The 25175-nt window shown below is 41.2% G+C and overlaps 1 protein-coding gene across 1 annotated transcript in view; it reads left to right on the forward strand.

Moving 5' to 3' along the window:
- The window catches only part of FBN2 (fibrillin 2), a gene marked incomplete at both ends in the record, with an annotated part of 232315 nt that overhangs the window by 147119 nt on the left and 60021 nt on the right, over positions 1 to 25175 (forward strand). Inside the window, 12 exons of the mRNA XM_080698411.1 lie at positions 5468 to 5605; positions 6339 to 6389; positions 6856 to 6981; positions 10815 to 11042; positions 11808 to 11933; positions 15353 to 15481; positions 16654 to 16779; positions 19038 to 19163; positions 19587 to 19709; positions 19992 to 20117; positions 20438 to 20563; positions 22331 to 22453. Of these exons, the coding sequence (XP_080554537.1) occupies positions 5468 to 5605; positions 6339 to 6389; positions 6856 to 6981; positions 10815 to 11042; positions 11808 to 11933; positions 15353 to 15481; positions 16654 to 16779; positions 19038 to 19163; positions 19587 to 19709; positions 19992 to 20117; positions 20438 to 20563; positions 22331 to 22453 (1548 nt within the window). The remainder of the gene's footprint in view (positions 1 to 5467; positions 5606 to 6338; positions 6390 to 6855; positions 6982 to 10814; positions 11043 to 11807; positions 11934 to 15352; positions 15482 to 16653; positions 16780 to 19037; positions 19164 to 19586; positions 19710 to 19991; positions 20118 to 20437; positions 20564 to 22330; positions 22454 to 25175) is intronic.

Below are 25175 nucleotides of genomic sequence, written 5' to 3' on the forward strand. Positions count from 1 at the left end.
TATGTCACTCTTCTGATTTGCCCACAACTAAACACCACTCTATTTTTCCTAGCCTGTGTGTTACATTTTTGTTTATTATGATCAAATTGGAATATCCTTGCCTAGAGCTACCCAGAAAAATATTTATGCAATATTTTAAATTTTAGGCATGATTTAATCACTTTTCCATTAAAAAGATAATTCTAGCAGAGAAAGAAGAAACAGTAGTTCAATATACACAAGAAAATTATGAATGTATTTTTTGTGTGTGTGGTGCTGGGGGTGAAAGCCAGGGGCTTTTCTACCTCCGAGCTATACTCCCAGACCTATTTTATTTTATTTGGAAACAGGGTCTCACTAAGTTGCTGAGAGCCTCACTAAATAGCTGAGGCTGGCTTCAAACCTGTGCGATCCTCCTGTCTCAGCCTCTGAATATATTTTTTAATAAGATCATCAATGACTGTACTTAGTGAGTAGCTTTTGGCTTTTTTTTTTTCTCTTTAGGGCCCAGATCTCTAAATTTTGAAAGAAATAAAAATCCCATGATGTGGCTACTAACCTAAAGTTGTTAAGTCATATATGAATTAATTGAATTCTGGGAGTATTTGAGGATTTTGAATTTATTCTTCAAACTTCCTAAAAATAAATTAACCCTAAATTATCCTCTAAAAGTACTTAGAAAGACTTGTATTCTGGTTGGTATCATTAAATGCAGTGGAACAGCAGTTTGGTTCATCCTTCCGGTGTCACACTGCTTTGGTCTAGTGGCTCTGTGTAATCCATGCTGGTTGCCCTCGCCTTTGCCTGGGCCTATGCCCCATCCCCAGCTTGCTTGTCTAGAACAACAGTACTGAACTTCCTGCTGCCACGTCCCATAGGCCATTCTCAGTCCTCACATGGGACGACTGACAGTGCTCGGCAGTTCATCGCTCAGGGATAGAAGTGTTTCATTTTTGGTCTTCCCGGCACAACTCTCTTATTATCATTTCACTTTTTTGACCCATTTCCCTTTTCTTTTGCTAAGTCCTCCTTATCCTCCTGCGCTCCGGCCTCACGAGTCAACCTCTGTTTCTGTTTGTGCAGGCATCCTGAGATGCCTCTACACTGACTCTCAAGTTTATCACTCCATCCTCAAGCTCTCCACTAATTCCGGACTTCTACTTTTTCCTGTCTGCAGTGATCTCCATTTGGATCTCATCTCACACATAACATGAGTGAAACCAAACTCCCATCCCCTGGCTAGAACCCACGTTTCCTAGAAACATCTCCATCTTGGCAAATGGCAATTCCATTCTTCCAACTGCCACATCCCAAGTCCTTGACCTCATCCTCGACATCTTCTTCTCAAACTGGATCAAATCCATCAGCAAAACCTACTGATTATACTTGAAATTTATATTTCAACCTTGTACCACCAACTACCCCAATTCAAGTCACCAGTATTTCTCTTAATTATTAGTGTAGCCTCTGACTTACATTTTTTCCCACACTTGTAACCTTGCAGTCTATTTTCCACATAGCCACCAGGTCATCCTTTTAAAACATAAGTCAGCACATGTCATTCTTTGTCTGGAAATCCTGGCTATAAAAACCTTGGCTTTACCACCACCCACTCGAAGCAAAGAGCTCTAGTCCTTGCCAAAGTCTGTTACCCTCATGATCTTGCTCCTGCTGTGTCTTTCTTTCCCACTGTTCCATCTCCCACGCCCTCCACAGAGCCAGTCTGGCACACCTCTGCTCATACACATTCAGCATCTCCCGTCCGAAGTCAATGGAACTTGATCTCTGCAGTCGGAATTCTCCTCAGCCAGGTTCCCACATGTATCCCCTTTAGGTTTCTATTCATTTGTCACATTATAAGTCAGGACTTCTCTGACCATCCTGGATAAAATAAATCTCTCCCTCTTCTTTATACCTTCAAGCTTCTTAACCTGATTTATTTTTTTCAGATTTATTTATTTATTTATTTATTTATTGCAGTACTGGGGATGGAAACCAGGGGCATTCTACCTCTGAACTACACCCCTAGCCCTATTTTTTATTCTTTATTTTGAAACAGGCTCTCACTGAGTTGCAAAGGACCACACTGAGTACCTGAGATTGTTCTTGAACCGTGATCCTCCTGTCTCAGCCTCAAGAATGCTGGGATTACAATTTTTGAGAATTTTTAACTAATGCCTGACCATGTTTCTATGTCTGTATCTTCTGTACTTTGTATCAAAGAGAGAAAGAAAGAGATGAGAGAGAAAGAAAGAGATGAGAGGACTATCAGTAGGTTTCTTAAGTTTTAAGCGTTGGTGCAGTACCACCCTAACAAAGCATGACATTGGAGTGAAGCTCTGAGATCAGGCTTTGTCGGTTTGAATCTCTTTGCCGACATGATGCCAGTTGAGTGACCTCAGGTAAGCAAGTTGAATCCAATGGGCCTCTGTTTCCTGATCTGCAAATTGTACACACCTCATGGGGCTTTTTCAAAGAGAAAATAAATAGTGCTTGCTTCAGCAGTACATATACTAGAATTGGAACAATTCAGAGAAGATTACCATGGTCCCTGTGCAAGGATGATACACAAATTCACGAAGCATTTCATAGTTTTACTTAAAAAAAAAAATAGATGGAAACCCTAGAAGATAATGCCCATTACTATCTAAGTCAATATTGGCAGTTCCTATTACAATTTAGCTTATTTAAAATGACCACCTCCAAAGTGAAAATTCAGTAACCAGCTTGGGTCAATGAAGGGACCGTGTCAGTTCACAGTAGTTGTTGAAAGCCTCCATGTTCTTTGTGCTATAGAATCTACAGTTTGAGCCTATAAAGAGCCTGTAGTTTGAGACCAGACACAGACCTTGGTGAGCAGCCACCTATACTTGTATAGAGTGAACAAAGCAAACATTCCATCCAGGGAGAAAAACGTGGCTCCCCAGGTTTTTCCACACCCCTGGACCATAACTTTTTGGATCCAGCCAAGACGAGAGTGGTCTTACCCTCTTTCCCAGAGGGTAAGGGCTGTGGTAACCTCCTCTTCCTTGCTACTGCTGTGTTATATGGAGTCACAAATCAATTCTCCAATTCCCTTTCTGGGTTTGTGAGTTTTTTTAACTGCTGAGTGTAGAAGTAAAACTTTGTCTGCACCAATTATGAAATGAGTTTTAAAGTAAATGCTGTAGAAATACTCTGTTGTTCTCCAAGTCTGTACCACAGTATGCTAATAAGTATTAAACTGTGTTTTCCACAACACCTGCATCAGGGTCACCAGGAGCTTGTTAAAATGCACGTTTCTAGCTGCCAGGCATGGTGGCACATGCTTGTAATTCCAGTACTTGGGAGGCTGAGACAGGAAATCACGGTTCTTGGATAGTCTCAGCTACTTAGTGTTCAAAATAAAGAGTAAAAAATAGGGCTGCGGGTATAGCTTAGAAGTAGAATGCCCCTGGGTTTCATCACCAGTACCACACACACAAAAAAAAATGCAAGTTTCTGAGCCATATGCCTGGAGACCCATGTATCTGCATTATACCAACAGCCTGGTTAAAATGTATGTTTAACCAAGAACCGCAGTTCTACAGTGAAACTTTCATGTATGATTTGTATGACCGATTAGTATTTGCCTTCTGAACTTGGATTGGATTTCTTATCCAACTGCTTCAAAATGAGTTAACAGTCATTTATGATTTGTTCATTTGAAAAACGATTATGCTTTTTTTACATCAAATATATTTTATTATAAATCCACTCTGCCTCTAACTCTATACACTATTTTTAAATATTTCTCTTAGTGCATTGCAACGATACATCATAGTGAGATTCAGTGTAATATAAACATGCATGCACACCGCTATTGCTTTATTTCCTTTGAGTTCCCACCCACTCCCCGCCCCTCCCTCCCAGTACATGTAGCAGACTTGGTAGTAATACCTTCTCATATTACCATAGTATTATTTGAATTCTCTCTGTCCTCAGTCCTCCTTTTCCCCCTCTCTAAGTCCCTCCCCCATCCCATTCCATTATTCTACTGGTTTCTCTCCACATTTTGTGAAGTTCCTTATGTTTTCTATTTTCTCTCTAGCTTTCACACATGAGACAAAAACATACAACCCTTGTCTTTCTGAGATTGGCTGGTCTCACTTAACATAATATTCTCCAGTTCCATCCATTATCCTGCAAATAACATGATTTTGTTCTTCTTTATGGCTGAGTAAAAGTTCATCGTATACATATATACCATATTTTCTTTATCCGTTGAAGAACACCTGGGTTGGTAATATAATTTGTTTTTTTTTGTGGCTTGTGCTTCTGTAAACATGGATGTACATGTATAGCTATAGTATTCTGATCTAAATTTTTGTAAAGATACTGTTAGGCCACCAAGAGACTTATTAACTGCTCATTATTCCCTTTTTACATACATGGAATAAAATTTAAAAGTGAAGACTGTTTTACTGGGCACTCTGCAATTCAAAAGGAGGAACTTAAACTTGACGTGGAGATAGAGTCTAAAAGTTAGAGAGCCGGGCGTAGTGGCGCACGCTTGTAATCATAGTATTTGGGGGGCTGAGACAGAAGGATCTCTGCTCTTGGACAGCCTCAGCTACTTTGTGAGGCCCTCTGCAACTTAGTGAGACCTTGTTTCAAAATAAAGAATAAGAAATAGGGCTGCGAGTGTAGCTTGGAGGTAGAATGCCCCTGGGTTCCACCCCCAGTAACCACCCCCAAAAATGTTAGCAGTGGTTGTATCTAGAGTGTCAGGTTACAGGTGATTTTTACATCATCTTTACATTTCTCTCTTTCCTCAAATAATTTACCGTAAGCATGTATTGCCTTTTAAACTAGAGTTAAATGTCAAAATATATTTATATATACTTATATGCACATAGGAAAATATACATCGTATATTAGCTCTGAGGATGTTATGGTGGTGATTTATAGGTACAGTTTACTTCCATCTTTGTTTTGTAGGATGTTTTTCTCTCAATCTATTTATCAAATAATTATCTTCAGTTGGAGAAATACTGGCTTCTCTGTTACAGAACATAAATTATGAATGGTTTATTTGGCAAGGAATGGGGGGAAAAGATTATTTGCTAAAATCTTAAATTTTAAGGCATTTATCATAAAGCAGAAATCTTCTGAATATTTTTCCCACAAGTAATGCTGTCACTAAAACAATGCACCATCTTTCTAAGTGCCAGCATACACTTGGGGCAACAATGACTCCTCCATAGAATATTAGTGAATATAGTTGTATTAATTACCATGTTGTAAGATATATAGAGAGAGCACAATATTACATTTTTATGTATATAAAGTATTATATTTAAATGCACGTTCATATAGGTATGTTCAAGGAGCATGGTATTAACATTTGTTTTAAAAAATTAATCTTACTGTGTTTTTTAATATTATAACCAATGAGTTTGGCTTTACACAACAGAATTCTGTCTCCTTAAGAGGAACAAGCTTCCTGACTTTTCCTGTTCTTTTTCAGACAGCCTGAAAGGAACATGTTGGCTTCACATCCAGGACAACCGCTGCGAAGTGAACATCAACGGAGCCACCCTGAAATCAGAGTGCTGCGCCACGCTGGGCGCCGCCTGGGGGAGCCCCTGCGAGCGGTGTGAGCTAGGTAGGAGCCAGGCCTGGCAGCTGGGCTTCTCACTAGACAGCCTCTCCCTTCTGAGTGGTTCTTTCCTGGCTAAGTGTGTTTACCTTCTGAAGTGGGTATTTGGTTTTTCCTTCTATTAAAGCAGATATTCTGAGTATTTTGGAAAAGGAAGAGAACTGGCTCAAATGTAGGTAATAAGTAGCTGGCTATATTCTACAGTATTCGCATTTGCATTTTGCACACAAGTGAGTAGGACATGGTGACTCTGATTCTTTTGACTCTTGCATTTGTATACGTATAGTTCAGTTGTCAATATGAGAGAATAAAGAAATGGTGGACCCAGTGTAGTGCCCACCCTTGTAATCCCGGTACTTGGGAGACTGAGAAAGGAGGATTGAAGGTTCGCAGCCAGCCTCCGGTACTTAGTGAGGCCCTCTGCAATTTAGTGAGACTCTGTTTCAAAATAAAAAATAAAATAGGGCTGAGGGTATACCTCAGAGGTAGAATAATAACCCTGGGTTTGGTCTTCAGTACTGCAAAAAAGAAAAGAAAACGTGGTAGAGAAAATCTCAATAGTGCCAGTTGAATCACTACAGCAAGTTCTGTGTTTCCTGAATTAAAGAGGGAACAGCTAGTGTCCTCAGCCTCTAAAACCCCACCTTTGATTTATAATTCCATTATACTCTTTCTTGAGCTTAAGACAGCTATATTTCCCTTCATAATGAAATAAAAATATGCCCTATTGTTCTTACAGATACTGCTTGCCCAAGAGGACTTGCCAGGATTAAAGGCGTTACTTGTGAAGGTAAATGTATTCTTGGATGATGTAAAGCTTTAGAGCAACACATAAAAATTAATATTCAATGTCAAGCTTTGGAGATATTTATCATTTGCAGACACCTTGAAATTTCAATTAAAATGTTCAGAGTGATTAACAAATGCTTTAGCATTATACTCTTGGGAAACAGGAGTTTCCCACTTCTTCTCTTTGTGCAGTTGGGTATATTTCATAAGGACCTCGCCAGCCTTCAAGGCACCGAACAGCTGGCAAAGGAGCACGTCTGGGCTGTTTTATGGACAGGCAAGACTGTGGTCGTTTTCACAGCTGGTGCCTAGAAAAGCGGGTGGCTGGGTTGTGGAATATTTTTGCTTAACTCAAGTAATAATCCACATTGTATTGCAGATTAAATATGTGATGCAGGAAGTGAGGCTGCACCTGCTTTTTCTATTTGTAACGTCTTTATCCCTCTGCTTGCTCCATTTTCCTGCAGACGTTAATGAGTGTGAGGTGTTTCCTGGCGTTTGTCCAAATGGACGCTGCGTCAACAGCAAAGGATCTTTTCACTGTGAGTGCCCTGAAGGTCTCACACTGGATGGAACCGGCCGTGTGTGTCTGGGTAAGATTCGTGCCTGCATGTATTTTATACATGAAATCAGCCATGAGTTTTCTGTCCTTGGGACAGTGGCCAGTCCAAAACCGCTGAGTCCATACTTGGGAAAACTTGCTTCAAATAAGATATTTGGGGGAAAAGCACTTCAGGATATTTTTAAAGAGTTTTTTTTTTTAAGTAAAATAGTTTCTGCTTATATAGAAACATTGTACTGCTCAAAACATTATCTAGGTTTTAGTTTCTTTAATCAGATGCTTTAGGCATGTTCAGTCTTTCATACTGAGTTAGTGGGATGAGAAAAGTATATTTTGAAGACAGAAGAAAAATTGGAGACCAGCACTGGAAAAGTTTGCCTTTGCCAGCTCATTGAAGCTCATCCTTCAGACAGTCGGGAAATCACGGGTAAAGTTGAATTGTTGCTCTTTAAAAATAATGACAGATCCTGGTCTTTCCTTTAAAGTTTAAGTTTTCTTGATGGCCTATCTTCTAAAGTTTAAAATAAGGAATCTTTTTCAACACTGATTTGGCCTTATTCTTGATCAATAGCACTTTTTTTTTTTTTTACTGAATTTTCATGATGGAAAAAATCTATTTCTGTTAACTTTATATTGTATATAAACAACATTTTTCCAATAAGCTATGTAACAGTAAACTTTTACTTTGAAGAACATTTTATATAGGTTTGTATTTTATTTATTTACTTATTTATTTATTTACTTATTTATTTATTCATTTATTTTATTTATTTGCAGTACTGGGAATGGAACCCAGGGGCATTCTACCTTTGAGCTATACCCCCAGCCCAATTTTTTATTCTTTATCTTGAAACAGGGTCTCACTGAGTTGCAAAGGACCTCACTAAGTAGTAGTTTGAGGCTCTCCTCGAACCACGATCCTCCCGTCTCAGCCTCCCAAATGCTGGAATTTACAAGGGTGTGCCACCACTCCCAGCTAGGTATGTGTTTTAAATTTAAGAGTGTAGACAGAGTCTCAGCAGCGGTAGTGTTAGATTTAGAAATTTTTTAAGTATTTATAGATATGCAATTCTTAATTAGTAGCAAGAAAGAAATTTATAATACTATACAGTTTAATTGCTATCTTTATCACAAATTTCATTTTAAGTCAATTATGACACATTTTAAAGTTGGATAGAAAACATGGTATAAATTCATATGTAATTATTTGGAAAGCGTAATACTGAAAACAAACAATGGTGTTAGATTTTTATATATTTTAATAAAATTACATCCAACAGGGTGTGGTGGTGCATGCTTGTAATCCCAGCATTTGGGAGACTGAGACTGGAGGATCGTAGTTCACTAACAGCCTCAGCTACTACTTAGTGAGGCACTTTGCAATGCAGTGAGACCCTATTTCAAAATAAAGAATAAAAAATAGGGCTGGGGGTGTAGCTTGGAGGTAGCATACCCCTGGGTTTCATCCCCAGTACCCCCCAAAAAATTAAAATTAAAATTACATTCAATGTTTAGGAAAAATAAAGTATCTTTTGAAAATGACAGAATAATTTTATCAGTTACCTTCACATAGTCTATAAAGATACATCATCGTATCGTTGTAATCCCAACGCTTGGGAGGCTGAGACAGGAGGATCGCACAGGTTCGAAGCCAGCCTCAGCTACTTAGTGAGGCTCTCAGCAACTTAGTGAGACCCTGTTTCCAAATAAAGTATAAAAAAGGTCTGGAAGTGTATCCCGGAGGTAGAAAGCCCCTGGGTTCCACCCCCAGTACCACACACACACACACACACACACACACACAAACACACCATTGATCATAAAGTAACAGCAAAATAAGTTTTCAATACCATTACTCAAAAAAATTTCAAACAATATATTGGATTCTTCATACTTTTACATAAGTTAAATATTTTTGTCACTACTCGAATTATGCTACATTGATTCATTCTTCCTGGGACTGTGAGGGAGTTTCAAAAACTCTTTTAAGAACAAAAGTAGTGATACATATCTGTTAGAATATCTCCTAAATCGGCAATTCCAAACTCACATGCTAATAGGATCCAAGCAAGAAGCATCAATGAGTGAAGGGGAATGGGAAGCAGTGGAGACCACAGCAAATCGCAGAGCATAATACCATCCTAAGGGCTCCAGATTCATATTTTAATGTCTGCGCAAGGCAATCAAAGCATGCACAGAACTTCTGTGACCTATGTGCTAGCCGTTTTGATTTCTGATATATTGATATGAATTCCAATAGCAAAGACACAGCATTACTATTCCAGGCTATTAAAACTCTTTATATACTTAGCGCAAAAATCTTTTGCCCCTCAATTTATAAAAGAATGGCTTAAATTAACTTCAGTGACCTTACAAACAATGTATCGCAGGCCAGAGTACCCAGGCTATTGTCCTTCCCTGGTGACAGTTTTGGATGGAGCTGGCTGTAACTGAGCCCAGCCCTGGGAACCTTGGGAAAACATGACTCACTGGACTGTTATACTTCACACTGGCAGAGAATGTGAGTTTGGGAGAGTGTTAATGCAGAGCTATAAGGCCTTATTACCTCCTGCAAATATGTGCATTCAGTCCAACCAAACGAAACGAAAATGTATCATGGTAATTATTTCTTTAAAAGTAGGATTTCTTGCCGGGCATGGTGGCGCACACTTGTAATCCCCGCGCTTGGGAAGTGTGGACAGGAAGATCGCGCAGGTTCGAAGCCAGCCACGCTAGCTTAAGAGACCCTGTTTCCAAAAATAAAATAGGTCTGGGAGTGTAGCCCGGAGGTAGAAGGGCTTCCAGGAACCCCAGTACCACCAAAAACAAACAAACAAACAAAAAAACCAAAATAGGATTTCTTTAAATTATAGTACTTGGAAATGTATGAGACTCTAAGTGAAAAACAGTTGCTAGACTAACATTACCTTTGTTTGAAGGCTTCAAAAATTAATATTGACATTAACCAAGAGAGTAAACATATTAATGTATTATGTTTACATTTCGCTTGGAATCTCTTTCCCTCTGCTAAACAGTTTTTGGGTTCAGAGCAGGACTTAATATCTAGAAAACCTCATCAAATAAATCATGTTATTTAGTTAAGGAACACCTCTTCTGAACTCATTATCCATATTTGTAGTTAAACAGCCAAGTGTTTGACTATGGATTGACCATCAGTTGTGTTGGCTAACAGATGAGCGTGCTATCTACAGACCACACTGATTTATCTTATTCTGTGGCTACTTGTTAATGTCCCTTTGACCTGGTTAGCACATGCTAAGCACACGTATGCCTTGAAATAGAAGCAAAAGTGTGACATTTAAACAAACTGCTTGGCCCCTTAATAGGAAAGAAAGATTTACATAACCCAGAGCAAAACCCATGTTGCACAAAGTAAATTTGGCAGGGTAACAAAAAAAATTAAATAAAGTAGTAACTTTTTTTTATTTTGTCAAGCAGTTTTAATAGTTGTACCAAATGTGCACATAGGCTGAACTTATGACTTGCTATTTATGACAAGCACCTAACAGGCCGCACAAAAGACACACTAAGCAATTCAGTGAACAAGAAGACCTGCCATTGAAAATATTTTACTCTTTCTGATGTGAGAAATACAAAACTGGGATCGTAGGCAGTGACGTGAAACAGTTGTGTCACTGGGAGACCTTTTGCCCCTCGAGGTTTCGTGGAGTCCACGTTTACTCTCCTTGAATGACTCTCACTCATGAAGTCATTTCAGGAGCTCGGGGACTGTCTGTCTCACCCACCAGGGTGTCTCCATGTGTGGTGCTGCATGGACACTCAGTATACACATGTTCAATGAGGGTTTGGACCTGGTCTGAAGCTGCCATTTTCTGGGTGTAGATATCCGCATGGAACAGTGCTACTTGAAGTGGGATGAGGACGAATGCGTTCACCCTGTGCCTGGAAAGTTCCGCATGGATGCCTGCTGCTGTGCGGTCGGGGCAGCTTGGGGCACCGAGTGCGAGGAGTGCCCCAAACCCGGCACCAAGGAGTACGAGACCCTGTGCCCCCGGGGGCCTGGCTTTGCTAACAGAGGGGACGTTCTCACCGGGAGGCCATTTTACAAAGGTAACTGCCAGCAGAGCCATAGTCCCTCTGCTCCAACGAGATGCCCTGTGCAGCTTCTGAGAGTTGGTTTTGCTTTAAGCATCAGAGCTCTTTATGATGAATTGGAAAACTAGTGGGTCATGGTGGCATGCACCTCTGATCCCATTACTTGGAGGCTGAAACAGGAGGATCTCAGGTTTGAGGCCAGCTTTGGCAACTGAGCAAAACTCTCAGCAACCTAGCGAGAATCTGTTTCAAAATAAAAAGCTCAGAGGTAGAATGCCCCTGGGTTTAATCCCCAGCACCACACACACAAAACAAAACAAAAATAGAGGAAATTTCTCACAGTGGAAACTTTCATGTGATCATTTCAAAATTTTATAGCACTCATTTTTTAATTATTATTATTTTTTGTGTGTGCTTTTCTTGGTCCATTATAGTTTCACATGAAATATAAATAATGTTGACAATGACATACATGCACACGCTCTTGGTGCCCCCCTTCCCAATTCCCTCCCTCCCAATATGGTGTACCCAGATTGACACTGGTATATTTTCATAGGTACATAGTCTATGGTAGTATTTCTATTAATGAACCTAAGTTTTCCTCCATTAGCCAATCAGAGAGAGTGAAGGGTCATATGTTTTCTTTAATATGTGCAGGATAGCCTTCATTTTTACTTACATACATTATTATTTTCCATCATGATGATTTTTTATCTTAAAGTAATAGACCCATCAGTTCTATCAATGAGCCCCCACACCCTGGCTCTATTTTGCTTTTAGATATCAATGAGTGCAAAGCCTTTCCTGGGATGTGCACCTATGGGAAGTGCAGAAATACAATTGGAAGCTTCAAGTGCCGTTGCAACAGTGGCTTTGCTCTGGACATGGAAGAAAGAAACTGCACAGGTAAGATCATTTTTCTGTGCTACCTGGTAATCCCTGACTCTTTCTTTTTTGCTATGCTTGAAAATACTACCTTCAAAAGCCCTTCTACTCACTAAGGACCTGCAATTTTATTTTATTTTTTAAATTTAAGCAAACCAGTTCTTCTAATAAACTTGTGAGTGAGCTGCAAATAGCAAAAAAAAAAAAAAAATGCTGTTCTTTTATGTACAACAATGATATAAAGACAATTTTCAAAATATATGAGGACTAATGATTGGAGCCATCAAATCCACAGTGATTCTATAAACTTGAGGAGCACACTATTAAAATGTTTAAGGCTTATGACAAAGAAGTTATGACTAATTTTCATCGGCAAAAAGTGCTCTTCATATTAGGCTCCAGCCCCTACCCATAAACATATTCATAATTATTTCCTTTAGTCCGAAAAGATATGAATTTCTACATTTTCCTATTAGGTCATTTAACAAACTGTTCCAAACACGTGAATAATATCTCCAGGATGTTATTTTCAGAGCCCTCTTCCTGTTCCCTTTGAAGCTTTCGCCTTTCTCCTTTTTTCCACCTCTCCTTTCTTCATAGTCCCCCTCAGACTCTCTTTTGGCTCCTCTCTGTGCCCACCCAGCCTCTACGGCTCCAGCGTTGCCCCGCTGTCCATCGGCCCTCTCCTGCTCCACAGCCGTGTTGGGAGGCCCCGTCCCCTTCCACATCCCTAGCCATCCGTGCCCTCCACCATGGACATCTCCGCTCTGGGCTGCTGACCTTTGCTGGGCGTGGGAGGAGAGCCACTGAGATTGCTGCACACCCACTCGGCAGGCACTCCTGCACTCCTGCCACACCACTTTTCAGTTTCTCGGCACTTCCCCTGACCCACACGCCTCTCGTAGCCCTATCTGTGTTCTTTCTTTGAATCTGAAAGCCATTGTCCTCTCACACAACCTCCTGATAAAACCTTTCCCTCCAATTTCGCGCAATGAGATGTTCCCACTGAACACGCAGTCAGCTTCTCCTCACCTCACTCTCCTCCCGGCTGCTGCTCTAGATTCTGTCTCCGTGGGTCCACTCTGTTCTCTCTAGCATCTCCCCTCTGCACTGGTCCCTTCTGCTCCACCTGTAAACAAGTTCCAAGCTCTGTCTCAGCCCTTCTCCCTCCAGGTTTCATCCAGTTCTACTACTTTGCCTCTGCCCCATCTTTTAATCTGACGTTTCTTTTGCAGTTTTGACTTTTGCTTATTGTGACATGGGTATGTAGTCCTACAAAACACCTTTGTGGAATAAAAGCAAGCTTTCTCTCAGTGCATATTCTTTTTGGCCTCAGCTGGAGCTGTCCAGAGAAGGGTAATTCTGTGGGGAAGGAGTCCTCCTAGCTAAGGTGTTACCTGGAGATAGTTGGCACCTCAGACCTTCCTGCCAGCAACATTCGCATAGCTGAGTAGGTCCTTCTTTTCAGAAGGGAAAACTGGGCGCCATATCACAGTATCTGCTCCAGTGCATGTGTCTCCAGGGTCTTCTAATTTTCCACCGTCAGCACCTCCATTTCCAAGCAGGGCTTAGATCCAGTGAACTTCCTGTGGACTCTTCCTGCGCCAGGATGAAGCAGCCTTGTATTCTTGCAGCTCTGACCCCAGCTCTTATTTTTGCTATGACTTTAGCCAAGTCATCTAACATCTTGAAAACTCTCCTTCCCTAGTGGAAGAGAGATTTGTTAGCAGCACTGCATCATACTGGGGTATGATGAGATGTTTCACAGGAAACTCCCAGCACTCATTCTTCACAGAGGAGGGAGTCCTCTCTTGTGCTTGGCGTTCTCGGTGATTCTGCCCATCCTGCCAGGACTCACGCTGGCTCACAGCCTCTGCAGCCAGCCACTATGCGCCTCCTGTCCTCGCTCACCTGTGCACGTTGTCTCTTGCCTCCTCTGTCCACTCCATATCTCAAAAGTGAGAATTTCTGTGCAGCTTTGAGGTCCAGGTATGAAGCCACCCCCTCCAAAATGTCAACTCTAGAAGAAAGCAACTAACATATATCCTACACTTTCATATGTGCAGGATAGCCCTCATTTTTACTTAGGTACATTATTATTTTTCATCATAATGATTTTTTGTATCTTAAAGTAATAGGCCCCTCAGTTCTATCAGTCAGCCCCCATGTCCTGTATTGCACTTGACCTTTAGTAGACATGGATCCTCTTCAGTGCTAGATAGAGATGGGTTCCACTGCAGTGATGAAACTGAGGCACAGAAGTGGTTTTCCCAAGACCCTAAACACAGGTGGCAGTCTGGGGTTTGTAGTGGGCACTCTCTGCTCTGTGAAGCTTTCATCATGTCGCATTAGCCAAAAAACTGTTCCTGCTCCACCACAGGACTTATTTTCTGTCCTTCTTCTAGCTCCTACCTCCAGCCACCAGATACTAATGACAAAAAGCATTCATGAGATTTTTGTTTACATAAAAGTACTTATTGTTTTTCAAATATGGCCAGTAATTGGGGAAATAAATTAAAAAAAAAGATTTTCCTGGGAGAAAAAAGATTGGGGTCCCCAAGGTAACCTGCAAGAGTCACCCACCAACTAAATCCTTTCATAGAAAAATTGCAAAGTCAAACTTATCAAAATAATGAGATTGTGGCTGAAGCATTTTTTTCTATTTTGACCAAAATTAATTTTTAATGTTACATGTTTCCTTAAACATCTTTTATATAGTCCTTATTTTTCTATTGAAAAGTCTTAGTTGTAGGCATGGGAGATTTCTCATAAAATTATTTTTGAGACTCAGGTCCTGCTAACGAAGATTCTTTTTGCTACCCAATACATAAAAGTGGTAAATACACAAATACTTCATTTTTCTTTACTTTTTGAAAATGAATTCAGTACGCTCTTCACGTTAAACGTAACAAAGAAAAATGGGTGGCACTCCAGGACCCAGCACCTGTCATATCTGCAGGTGCTTTCTGGCTTGAGGGTAGTTCAAGGCCGCCTCTGTTCTGCCGGCCACCCCTGCCCATGGCAGCAGCCCTGTCTGTGGGCTGCCATAGCAGAGGCAGCAGGGTCTTCCGGTGACATGGGCCTCATTCCAGGTACAGTGTCTCCTCACTTGGCACCTGCCTCCTCTGGCCCTTGCCCCAGTTGCTGAGCTCATCCTTCTATTACCATGTCTAAACCACAAAGAGGAATCCACGATTCCAGAATTCCTAAAGGCAAAAGGCAGCATCTGCCGGTTGGCTGTGACAGTTTTGGCAGTTGGGAAAGGAATGTGCCTAAGGCCCTGTCCACTTGGACCCAGCCTCCTGAAGACACGTCTTCCTGCCCTTAGCTCACGTTTTGCCAGCGCATCAAGGGTGCAACGCCTCCTATGAAAAGCCAGAGCCCCTGGGCCGCCTTTCCCACCTTCTCATCTCCTCTGCCTTTTGTTTCCTGTGGCCTAGACATCGACGAGTGCAGGATCTCTCCTGACCTGTGCGGCAGTGGGATCTGTGTCAACACGCCGGGCAGCTTTGAGTGCGAGTGCTTCGAAGGCTATGAGAGCGGCTTCATGATGATGAAGAACTGCATGGGTAAGCTGGCCGCTCCCCTGCTGCCCTGACACAGCACATGCGAGCTCCTGAGCTCCTCCTGTGTTGATCTCAGAGCTGCGAGCACCATGCTCAGTAGGAACTGTGGAGATGGAGAGCTTTCAGTGTCAGGAAGTCTGGTCCTGAAACTGTACTCTTGATTCATAGAATCTGCACACAGACCGATTGCTTGGGAGGGTTCACTTAAAATAGAACTGTGCAGTGACTCCCAAATCTGTATCCTGTTGTACTAGCCCCATGCTCTTTCTCTTATCTGTGTGATGCTATAAACTCTTGTGGTATTCCTAGTTTCTTAGGCCACTATTTCACTGTCTCTGACTGGCAGGATTTATAAGTCAGTTTTGAGTAAGATTTTTTTATTCACTTTAATTAAAAATAGAGACAAGAAGCTAGATGTGGTGGTGCACGCCTATAATCCCAGTATTTGGGAGGGTGAGACAGGCAGATAACAGACAGCCTCGGCAATTTAGGAAGATACTCAGCAACCTAGCGAGACTGTGATTCAGAAACAAAAAGTAAAAAGGTCTGGGATGTAGCTTGGAGGTAGAATGCCCCTGGGTTCCATCCCGCAAAACAACACCAAAATATATATATACATATATTTTTATATATTTACATATATTTATATATGTAGTGTATATATACTTATATATAAACTCACAAAGATACGTGATATCTTGAGTCTCTGGTGATTGAAGCAAATATTGTTAATTTTTTTACCTGTTGTAAATCTGCTCCTTTCATATAAGTAAATCTCTTGATAGCTATCTTTAAGAGCAAAATTTGTAGTTTTCATACTACATACGGAAAAGTGAGTAGAAGCATATCTCTTATATTTGTTTTTTGGGGGGTGTTTTGGTGGTACTGGGGTTCCTGGAAGCCCTTCTACCTCCAGGCTACACTCCCAGACCTATTTTATACTTTTTTACTTTTGGAAACAGGGTCTCCTAAGCCAGCGCGGCTGGCTTCGAACCCGCGTGATCCTCCTGTCTCTGCCTCCCAAGCGCGGGGATTCCAAGCGTGCGCCACCACGCCAAGCATCTCTTCTATTTGAGTGACACACTTGCCTTAGATAACATCCTCTCTCCCTTGCTATTTGCGTGGACATTATTTCCTCAGGGTTCTTTAATGGTTCTCACGTTTTTACCTTTCAGACATTGACGAATGTGAACGTAGCCCTCTCCTTTGTAGGGGTGGCACCTGTGTGAACACCGAGGGCAGCTTTCAGTGTGACTGCCCACTGGGACATGAGCTGTCACCGTCACGCGAGGACTGCGTGGGTGAGTCCCCTCCACACATCAGCCCACCAGGCACAAAGGATAAAGTTCAGGGATTGCTTCTAACAAACATGTGAAGTCTAGCTTAATCCAGGTTGAAAATCCAGATCACCAACACCTGGATTCAGGCTGTGTCTTTGAGCGAGCAGTTCTGGTTGGCCTCTTATCCTTACACACACTCTTGGCTGGTCCCTGTGTGGGGACCCTTTCCAAGGCCATGTAGTTTCATCCTCCAGGTATAGGTATGTGCGCACCCATTCCATCCTCCAGGTAGGATGGAATGGGTGCGCACATACCTATACACTGCGCATCCTTGGCCCAGCATCTTGTCCATCCACTCGGGCAGTCCACTCTGCATCCCTGGGTCAAATAGTATTCGACCACATGAGCCCCATGAACTCCCACCCCCACAGAAACACCATGGTCTCTTCACTGACCCTGAGCTCGGCAGGGATAACAAAGGGGAAGGAGATGAACTGCAGCTCTTTGAACATCCCAACAACTGCTTTCACAAGCATACAGTGGCCTCTAGGCTGTGTGCTAATATGCTGGCTTTTGAACTTTGACTTAGCCAGGAATTGTTTTCTTCACAGGAACTCTTTTTAAAAAAAATGTAAGCAAATAAAGCATATTAGAGTAGAGTAGTTCACGTACCACATCTTAAAAGTAACTGCACAACTTTTGAGTACCCATTGATTTACAAGCTATCTATATTGCTGTGTTAATATATGAAATGAATACTAAGTCCTAGACCAAACGGACAGTTAAAAATCAGAGTGGTGGCACATACTTGTAATCTCAGCATTTGGGAGGCAGAGACAGGATCGGGTTTGCCGACAGCCTCAGCTACTTAGGCCCTTTGCAACTCAGTGAGACCCTGTTTCCAAATAAAGAATAAAAAATAGAGCTGGGGGTGTGGCTTGGAGATAGAATGCTCCTGGGTTCAATTCCCAGTACCACAAAAAAGCTTTAAATATTTTATTTTATTTCAATAGTAGTACATACAACTTTTTCACATTGGCAATTACAGAATTAATTATTGTGATCCAGTCACTCAAGGATCTGTTCTTAAGTTCAGTTGATTTTGTTATTTAGTTTTCATGGATCTCATAGCTGAACAAAATACCCTTCAAAAGTAGAATATATAATGTAAAATATTTCTGTACAACATAAAATATATACTAATAATCATAAGCACAAGTCCATGTCACATAGTCTTGGCGATTTTCATAATCTGAGATGAGTTTTTGTTATACGTGATTATTGTACATTGTCACTGGTTTTTTCTTTTGTTTTTTGCGGTACTGGGGATGGAAGCCAAGGGAATTCTACCTCCAAGCTACACCCTCATCCTTAGATTTTTTTATTCTTTATTTTGATACAGGGTCTTACTGAGGTGCAAAGGGCCTCACTAAGTAGCTAAGGCTGTTCGAGAACCATGATCCTCCTGTCTCAGCCTCCCAAATGTGATATTACAAGCGTGGGCCACCACACCTGGCTCATTGCCACTTTTTTTTAACTTTCATTGTGTCTAAGTTAACATAACTTAGTTAGGCATAAGGAAATGGGCCACTCAGCCACTTTCTTGCTGTTCTCTTTTGACCATAATCTTAGTACTAATTTATTCCACACATTTTTGCATGAGTTTTTTTTTTTTACAACACCTGTCCATTCTACATGGGTTAGTTTATTTTAAAATAGATAATACAATCTGGACCTGCACTTATCCAGAATACCATGAAAACAAACACATGAAGGCTTATTGTGATGCTGTTTTGTAGAACCAGTGTCTTCCCTCAGCCGAACTCAAGTTATGTGGACAGCACTTGACCAAGCTGATGAAGACCAGGTGAACGTGCCTGTGTAAATTCACTAAATAGCAATATGCTTTGTTTCTGGCATGTGCTATATCCATGCAGTTTTATGTAGTAACCACTAGCCATATGTGGCTATGTAATTTTAATTAAAATGAAGCAACATTAAAGATCCTTTTGTCATAGTACCTACATTTTGAGTGCTCATTGGACCGCATAGGTAGAGGACAGTTCTAGCAATGTAGGAAGCCTGTGGGGCAGCACTATTGCACTTACAAATAAATATAAGCTGAGACTCCAGTATTGTCTTGGAACACCCCAGGTCAACTCACTTCTCCTTGAAGGACACCCCCCCCCACTGGAGACCATGGCTTCCGTGAAGCACATTCTTGATGGTTTGAGTTATTTGGCTTTGCATAAAACATTAATTCTGTTTATCTTTTGTAGATATTAATGAGTGCTCCTTGAGCGATAATCTCTGCAGAAATGGAAAGTGTGTGAACATGATTGGAACCTATCAGTGTTCTTGCAATCCTGGATATCAGGCCACCCCGGACCGGCAGGGCTGTACAGGTAAGGGGAAGGCCAAGCAGGTGCGAAACTTGTATTTCTCAAATCATCCAGGAAAACTTTAGCACTGAATATACATTGAAACCTTCAGGAGTCCTTTGTCCCAAAAGTGGTCTAAAAATGGGGCAGATCTTCAGGGTACCATGACTTACTGGCTTTGTAGAAGATTCACTGGTCTTAGCATAGAAAATGCTCAAAACTCCACAGTTGATGTACTTTTGAGTTTTTTAATCTTCGGATACTGGAGTTCAATGGAACGCTGTTTGAAAGGAAGTATAAAAAAGATTAATAGCACAGTGCTAAACCAAAACATAGAAGAAAAAAAATCAAAAGCCTTGTAAGCATTACCTGTTTAACAAAGAAGAAATAGCTCTTTTTTTTATTTGAAGAAGCAGACGGGTCATGGGGGCCACCTTCTCTCCACAGATATCGATGAGTGCATGATAATGAATGGAGGCTGTGACACCCAGTGCACAAACTCCGAGGGAAGCTACGAGTGCAGCTGCAGCGAGGGCTACGCTCTGATGCCGGACGGCAGGTCCTGCGCAGGTACGGGAGGGAAAACACAGGATCCACATACGTCTTACTTGGAGGGCTCCAGGTATCGCTGAGGAGAACTCGGCGAAGATAAAGGAGGATCGCACCTTCAAGGCCAATATGCCTGGAACTCAGTGAGATGCTATTTTGATATAAAAAATGAAAAGGGCTGGAGGAGTAGCTTGGTGGTAGAATACCCCTGGGTTCAATTTCCCAGAACTGCAGAAGAAAAAATATTTTTTAGTTGATGAACGGCATCCTTGTTTTGACGTGATGTTAACTTTGTGTCATTAGATATTGACGAGTGTGAAAACAATCCTGACATCTGTGATGGTGGCCAGTGTACCAACATTCCTGGAGAGTACCGCTGCCTCTGCTATGATGGCTTCATGGCTTCCATGGACATGAAAACATGCATCGGTAGGTACCCTAAAAAAAGATAAATATTCACACAGAAAATCACAGCAGATATGAGATGAGGAAGGCTTCTGCGGTTGTTACTTTAAAAGTCTAAACCCATATTAGGACTATAAAATCTTAAAAGGAGGAATTACTTGAAAAAAATCCTTGAAGACAGTATATTTATCTGCAATATCACCTGCAAGTGGGTTAAAATACACTTGCAAGTGGATTTAATTTTGTCTGTGTATTTCAATATTACACTGTTCAATTTAAAAAAAAGCAGCCTTAAAATGATTGTAATGGAAACTAATCAAGATACTAAAAAATGGATTTTCTAGATGTGAACGAATGCGACTTAAATTCAAACATCTGCATGTTTGGGGAATGTGAGGACACCAAGGGGTCCTTCATTTGTCACTGTCAGCTGGGTTACTCGGTGAAGAAGGGGACCACAGGATGCACAGGTAGGTTTCACAAACCTGGCCTTCGGAGCTGCAGCTCCTTGGGTTTCAAAGGCTAACTGTGAACAGCGTCGTTCTCTCTCGGCTCTTAGCCAGTAGTGACGGCCTGTGTGATGACCATAGCGTGTAGGAGGCACTTGGCTCTTCCCTGGTAGCTCACTGCCCAAGCCTCCCACCTGGGAGCCAGCTGGGGTCCTGACCGCAGGGGAGGAGGCGTGGAGCCTGCTCTGCTGTGCCGCGCAGGCCCTGGCAGCAGAGTGTGCCTTTTTTAGTATGGCGGCTGCCCTAAGGAAGGAACAGCTTTCTCCTAGAAACAGTTTTAATTTGTTTCTGCAACTCTTCTAAACTACTGAAAATTAGTCCTGAGTCCTGTTTAGATATTCTCGCTGTCTTTCTTACCCCCATCTTCTTCTCTCGTTTTCCATTTGCTTTTGACATTTTTACGCCCAGGCCGCCTCTTTTTCTGTTTTCTGTTCACTTTGTTCACCCCATGCACTTGCCTCTTGTTCTGTTTCTTCACTAATTAGCTTTAGTCCTTCGCACACAGGTGGGGTGAGAGAGCTCCAGGTCAAAGTTTTGTAGCAGATGCCCCCCCAGTGCTCACTTGAAGGCCACTGTGTACAATATTATTGAACGCACGTGGGGAGGGCTTCAGCTGCAACCAGGCCCTTAAGCTGACCTCGCCACAAAAGGGCAAGTCATGAAAGCAAGTGTACAGTGTGTATTCACCACTATCTGAGTTGATATCAAGCCAGCAGGGTGTGTGTGTGTGTGTGTGTGTGTGTGTGTGTGTGTGTGTGTGTGTGATTTCAGTAGCTACAATATGTGTTCAGTCAACTGGATAGAATAGACCATTTCTTATATTCTAGAAAGCTTTGGGAAGTCAAATTCACATAGTTTATACATACATTACATTGCACACATATGCATATACACAAAGTCACATATATTCTGAGAAATGTGTTAAGCAGTTTCATCATCACATGAAATCATAAAATGTAATAACACAAACTAATCACTAGGCAATATAATCTTATGAAGCCACTATAATCTGTATGGTCTGTTGTTAAAGAAAATGCTGTGCACAGCATTGAAAATGACTATATTCAGGACAGTATGAATGATTATGTGTTTACATGTTATGTGCACATATACACATAACCACACATGTGTGTGAGCACATACACACACTGGCAAAAAGCATCTGGCCACATTTCAGATAATATTTCCAGGTAATGTTTTTCTATGTTTTCAAATAAATAGAAGGAAGAAAAGTATACACTAAATGAGAGTTTTCAAAAATTCTGTTAATATTTTTGATTTTTTAATGACAAAAGGCTATATAATTTAAAAACAATGCATTACTGTTTTGAAAAACAATGTTGGGTGCATACTTATCTTCATGAAAAATATGTACTAAATATTAACAGGAAAGCATAACAGAGCCTCTCTGGAAATAAGATCTGTCTTGACATTTGTAATCCCATAGAGTGTTGCTTGGGACTTGTGGGGAGTAGCGGATGACACTCATACCCCCCTGGACAACAGCCACTACAGCTCACTCCTGCCAGGAAATGACTGGCAATTCCTTGAGGGAAGGGCATGTTTTGTTTAGGTCATGAACCATAAATTATATTGGAGTTTTAAACAATTAAAAAGATGTTGGTGTTTTCTCTGCAGTTCTGTACTTACCTATATAGATATCTGCTTGGAAATAGAATTAATTAGCGTGAAGTTTACCTTTTTCCCTTATTAACTATGATTTCCCAGATGTGGACGAGTGTGAAATTGGTGCCCATAACTGTGACATGCACGCCGCCTGTCTGAATGTCCCTGGAAGCTTCAGATGCAGCTGCAGAGAAGGCTGGGTGGGGAATGGCATCCAGTGTATCGGTGAGTTACAAATGCAGATAGCCCTTGCTTAAAGCACAACACTTAAATGCCCTTCCTCGCACAACTTGTAACTCCCATACTTAAACAGGAACATGCTCTTCACTTTTCATTTATTCTCTTGTAAATCAAAGGCTGTCTGTAGTTGCAGGGGTAATTCCTGCCTCAGAGTTTCCTTAGGCCTTCACATAAATGGTCAAATTACAACAGGATGCCTTGGCATCTGCTTTTTCATGCATGTTGTTCAGTAAAAATTACTTGATGTGCAGCCTGTGATCCAGACAGCTGTGTGATGAAAAATGACTAATTTATTTTTCCGATCTTCTCAGAGAGTAATCAGTGATTTAAAACCCAGTGAAATAAGGGGAGGAAACGAAAAGGGTCTTTTGAGACAGCCTTAAGTCTGTAGTAAGTGGCCAACCCCAGCTTCTAACTAGAAAATCGAATTCTTCTTACAGGCAAATCTACAGGAATCTTGGATTCCAAGAGATCTGACATGAAGACAGGAGAATAGGGAAGCCCATTTTCCCAAGTTTTATAGCTCTGGAGCTGAAGTCTAGTAATAAATTTTTTACAGCTGTGAGGCAGGGGACCAGGTTATATCCTTGGTGTCATTCACAGTGCTCTTTTAATATGCTCAGTGTTTTACATGCCTTAACAATAAAGCATTTTTCCAGCTGGTAAGAATTATCCAGGTCAGTTTAAAATAAAAGAGAAAGCAAGCTGAACTGACCTCCCCATGATGATTTCTCATTAAAAGCGTATAGGCCCACAGTAAGGATTAAAAAATTAGCCTTAACATCTCTTACCAAGAATATGTTAATTTGAGTATACTCTCCACCCATCCAAATGTTTTATATGTGTCAAATGTTTATGAGCCAGTGATAGAATGTAAATTACCATAGTTTCCAAATGACTTTGATACCACACCATTTTATAATAGCTTCATTGCATTTATGAGCAGCCTCCTCCTAGTCTAGCCAGCTCTAGCATTCATCTCACAGCGTTTTGGCTGTATCCTCATTCCTACTTTTCTGGGTCCAGGTGTCTGATGGTTTTTCTCTCTTTTAGCTTCTCTTTTATGTGTTCCCTGTCCATCTGTCAGTCTGGCCAACCATCGCAAGCCAGCCTGCTTCCAGTGTAAGAGTCTGACGGTTTGCAGGCACTGGTGTCTCCAGTTGTGATCCAAGCCCATCCTTTCCTTCCCGTCTTCATTCCCTGCTTCCTCTCAGCTAGTTTCTCTCTTTCCCTCTCTCTCCCTCTTTCTGCTGTCGGATGCTAAAATAACTCCCTCATAAGTTTGTTCATCTCTCTACAGTCCTCCTGAAATCTACCCTTCAGAAAACTTAAAGCACAGATCTGGTCTTTCCATAATCATTTTAACCCACTGAATTTGAGGTAAACCCCAGCTTCCTTTCCATGGCTTAGAAGACTCCACACATACCCCCTCTTTCTGCTGCCCTGTTTCCTGCGCTGAGCTTTGCCAGTCTGACCTCCTTTAATTTTTTGGGCATGCCAAGAACTATCCCTCCTCATTGTCTTTATGAGTGATGTTCTTTCTTTCTTTTTTTTTTTTATGGTGGTACTGGGGTTCCTGGAAGCCCTTCTACCTCTGGGCTACACTCCCAGACCTATTTTTACATTTTTATTTGTAAACAGGGTCTCCTAAGCCAGTACACGCAGCTGGCTTCAAACCTGCGCGATCCTCCTGTCTCCGCCTCCCAAGTGCGCCACCACGCCCGGCTTGAGTGATATTCTTTCTATGCTACTGTTCACTGCTTCTGTTCACTGAGCTAACTGCTCTGCATCCTTTGGGCCTGAAGTTAATTAAACATTTTTTTCTTAGAGGGGACTTCTTGTTCTTGCAGCCCAAACTCAACACCCTCTCTGTCCTCTCATTCCACCTCTCTACTCCCTTTATGGTGCATGTAACAGTATGTCCTTTTTCTTTGTTTAACATCCGTCTTTTGCACTGACTTTGGACTCAGTGAGGTCAGGCATTATATTTTGGTTTCCTCATCTATGAAATCCATTTGAAAACTCCATGCTGATTTTCCTGCTCTGAAATTTAGTAGTGTTTTCAGAATTGATCCTTGTTTAGTGATAAAAAGAACCAGCAACAAAATCCGCCCTCGGGAGAAGCCAGAATGAAGTCTAACACTGGTTTTCTTTTTAATTGATTAGATATCTCACAAAATTTTTGAATTCAGAACTTTGGCTCATATTTGTGGCATGTACATTTTGAATATTGGGGACTGAGATTTTAGGGGATTGTAACTGTGACCCTAACACATAAATTAAAACACATTCCTTTGGGCCATTTATATTTAAATTTAAACCTTTTAGGTATTTAGATGTTCCCATTTTTTATTTAATTTATTTTTAATTATTTCTTTCTTTTTTATGCATTTACTGGTACATTATAGTCTAACATCATAATGTAAATCATGTTGACAGTAACATGCATACACACAGCCTCTTGGTGACCCCCCAACATCCTCTTCATCTTCCCCCTTCCCCATACATAATACTGAGATTGACATTGGTATTTTCACATATGTACACATAGCCAATGGTAATAATCCCTTCAATGAGCCTTATTCTTCCTCCTCCCCTTCCCTTAGACCACCTCCTTGGCCCCACTGAGGTTTCTCTTCCATTATCTGGAGTCCCTCTGGTATCTCAGTACTCCCTAGCTTCTACATATGAAAGAAAACATATGACA

The sequence above is a fragment of the Muscardinus avellanarius genome (assembly GCF_963383645.1).
Source record: "Muscardinus avellanarius genome assembly, chromosome: 7".
Taxonomy (NCBI): domain Eukaryota; kingdom Metazoa; phylum Chordata; class Mammalia; order Rodentia; family Gliridae; genus Muscardinus; species Muscardinus avellanarius.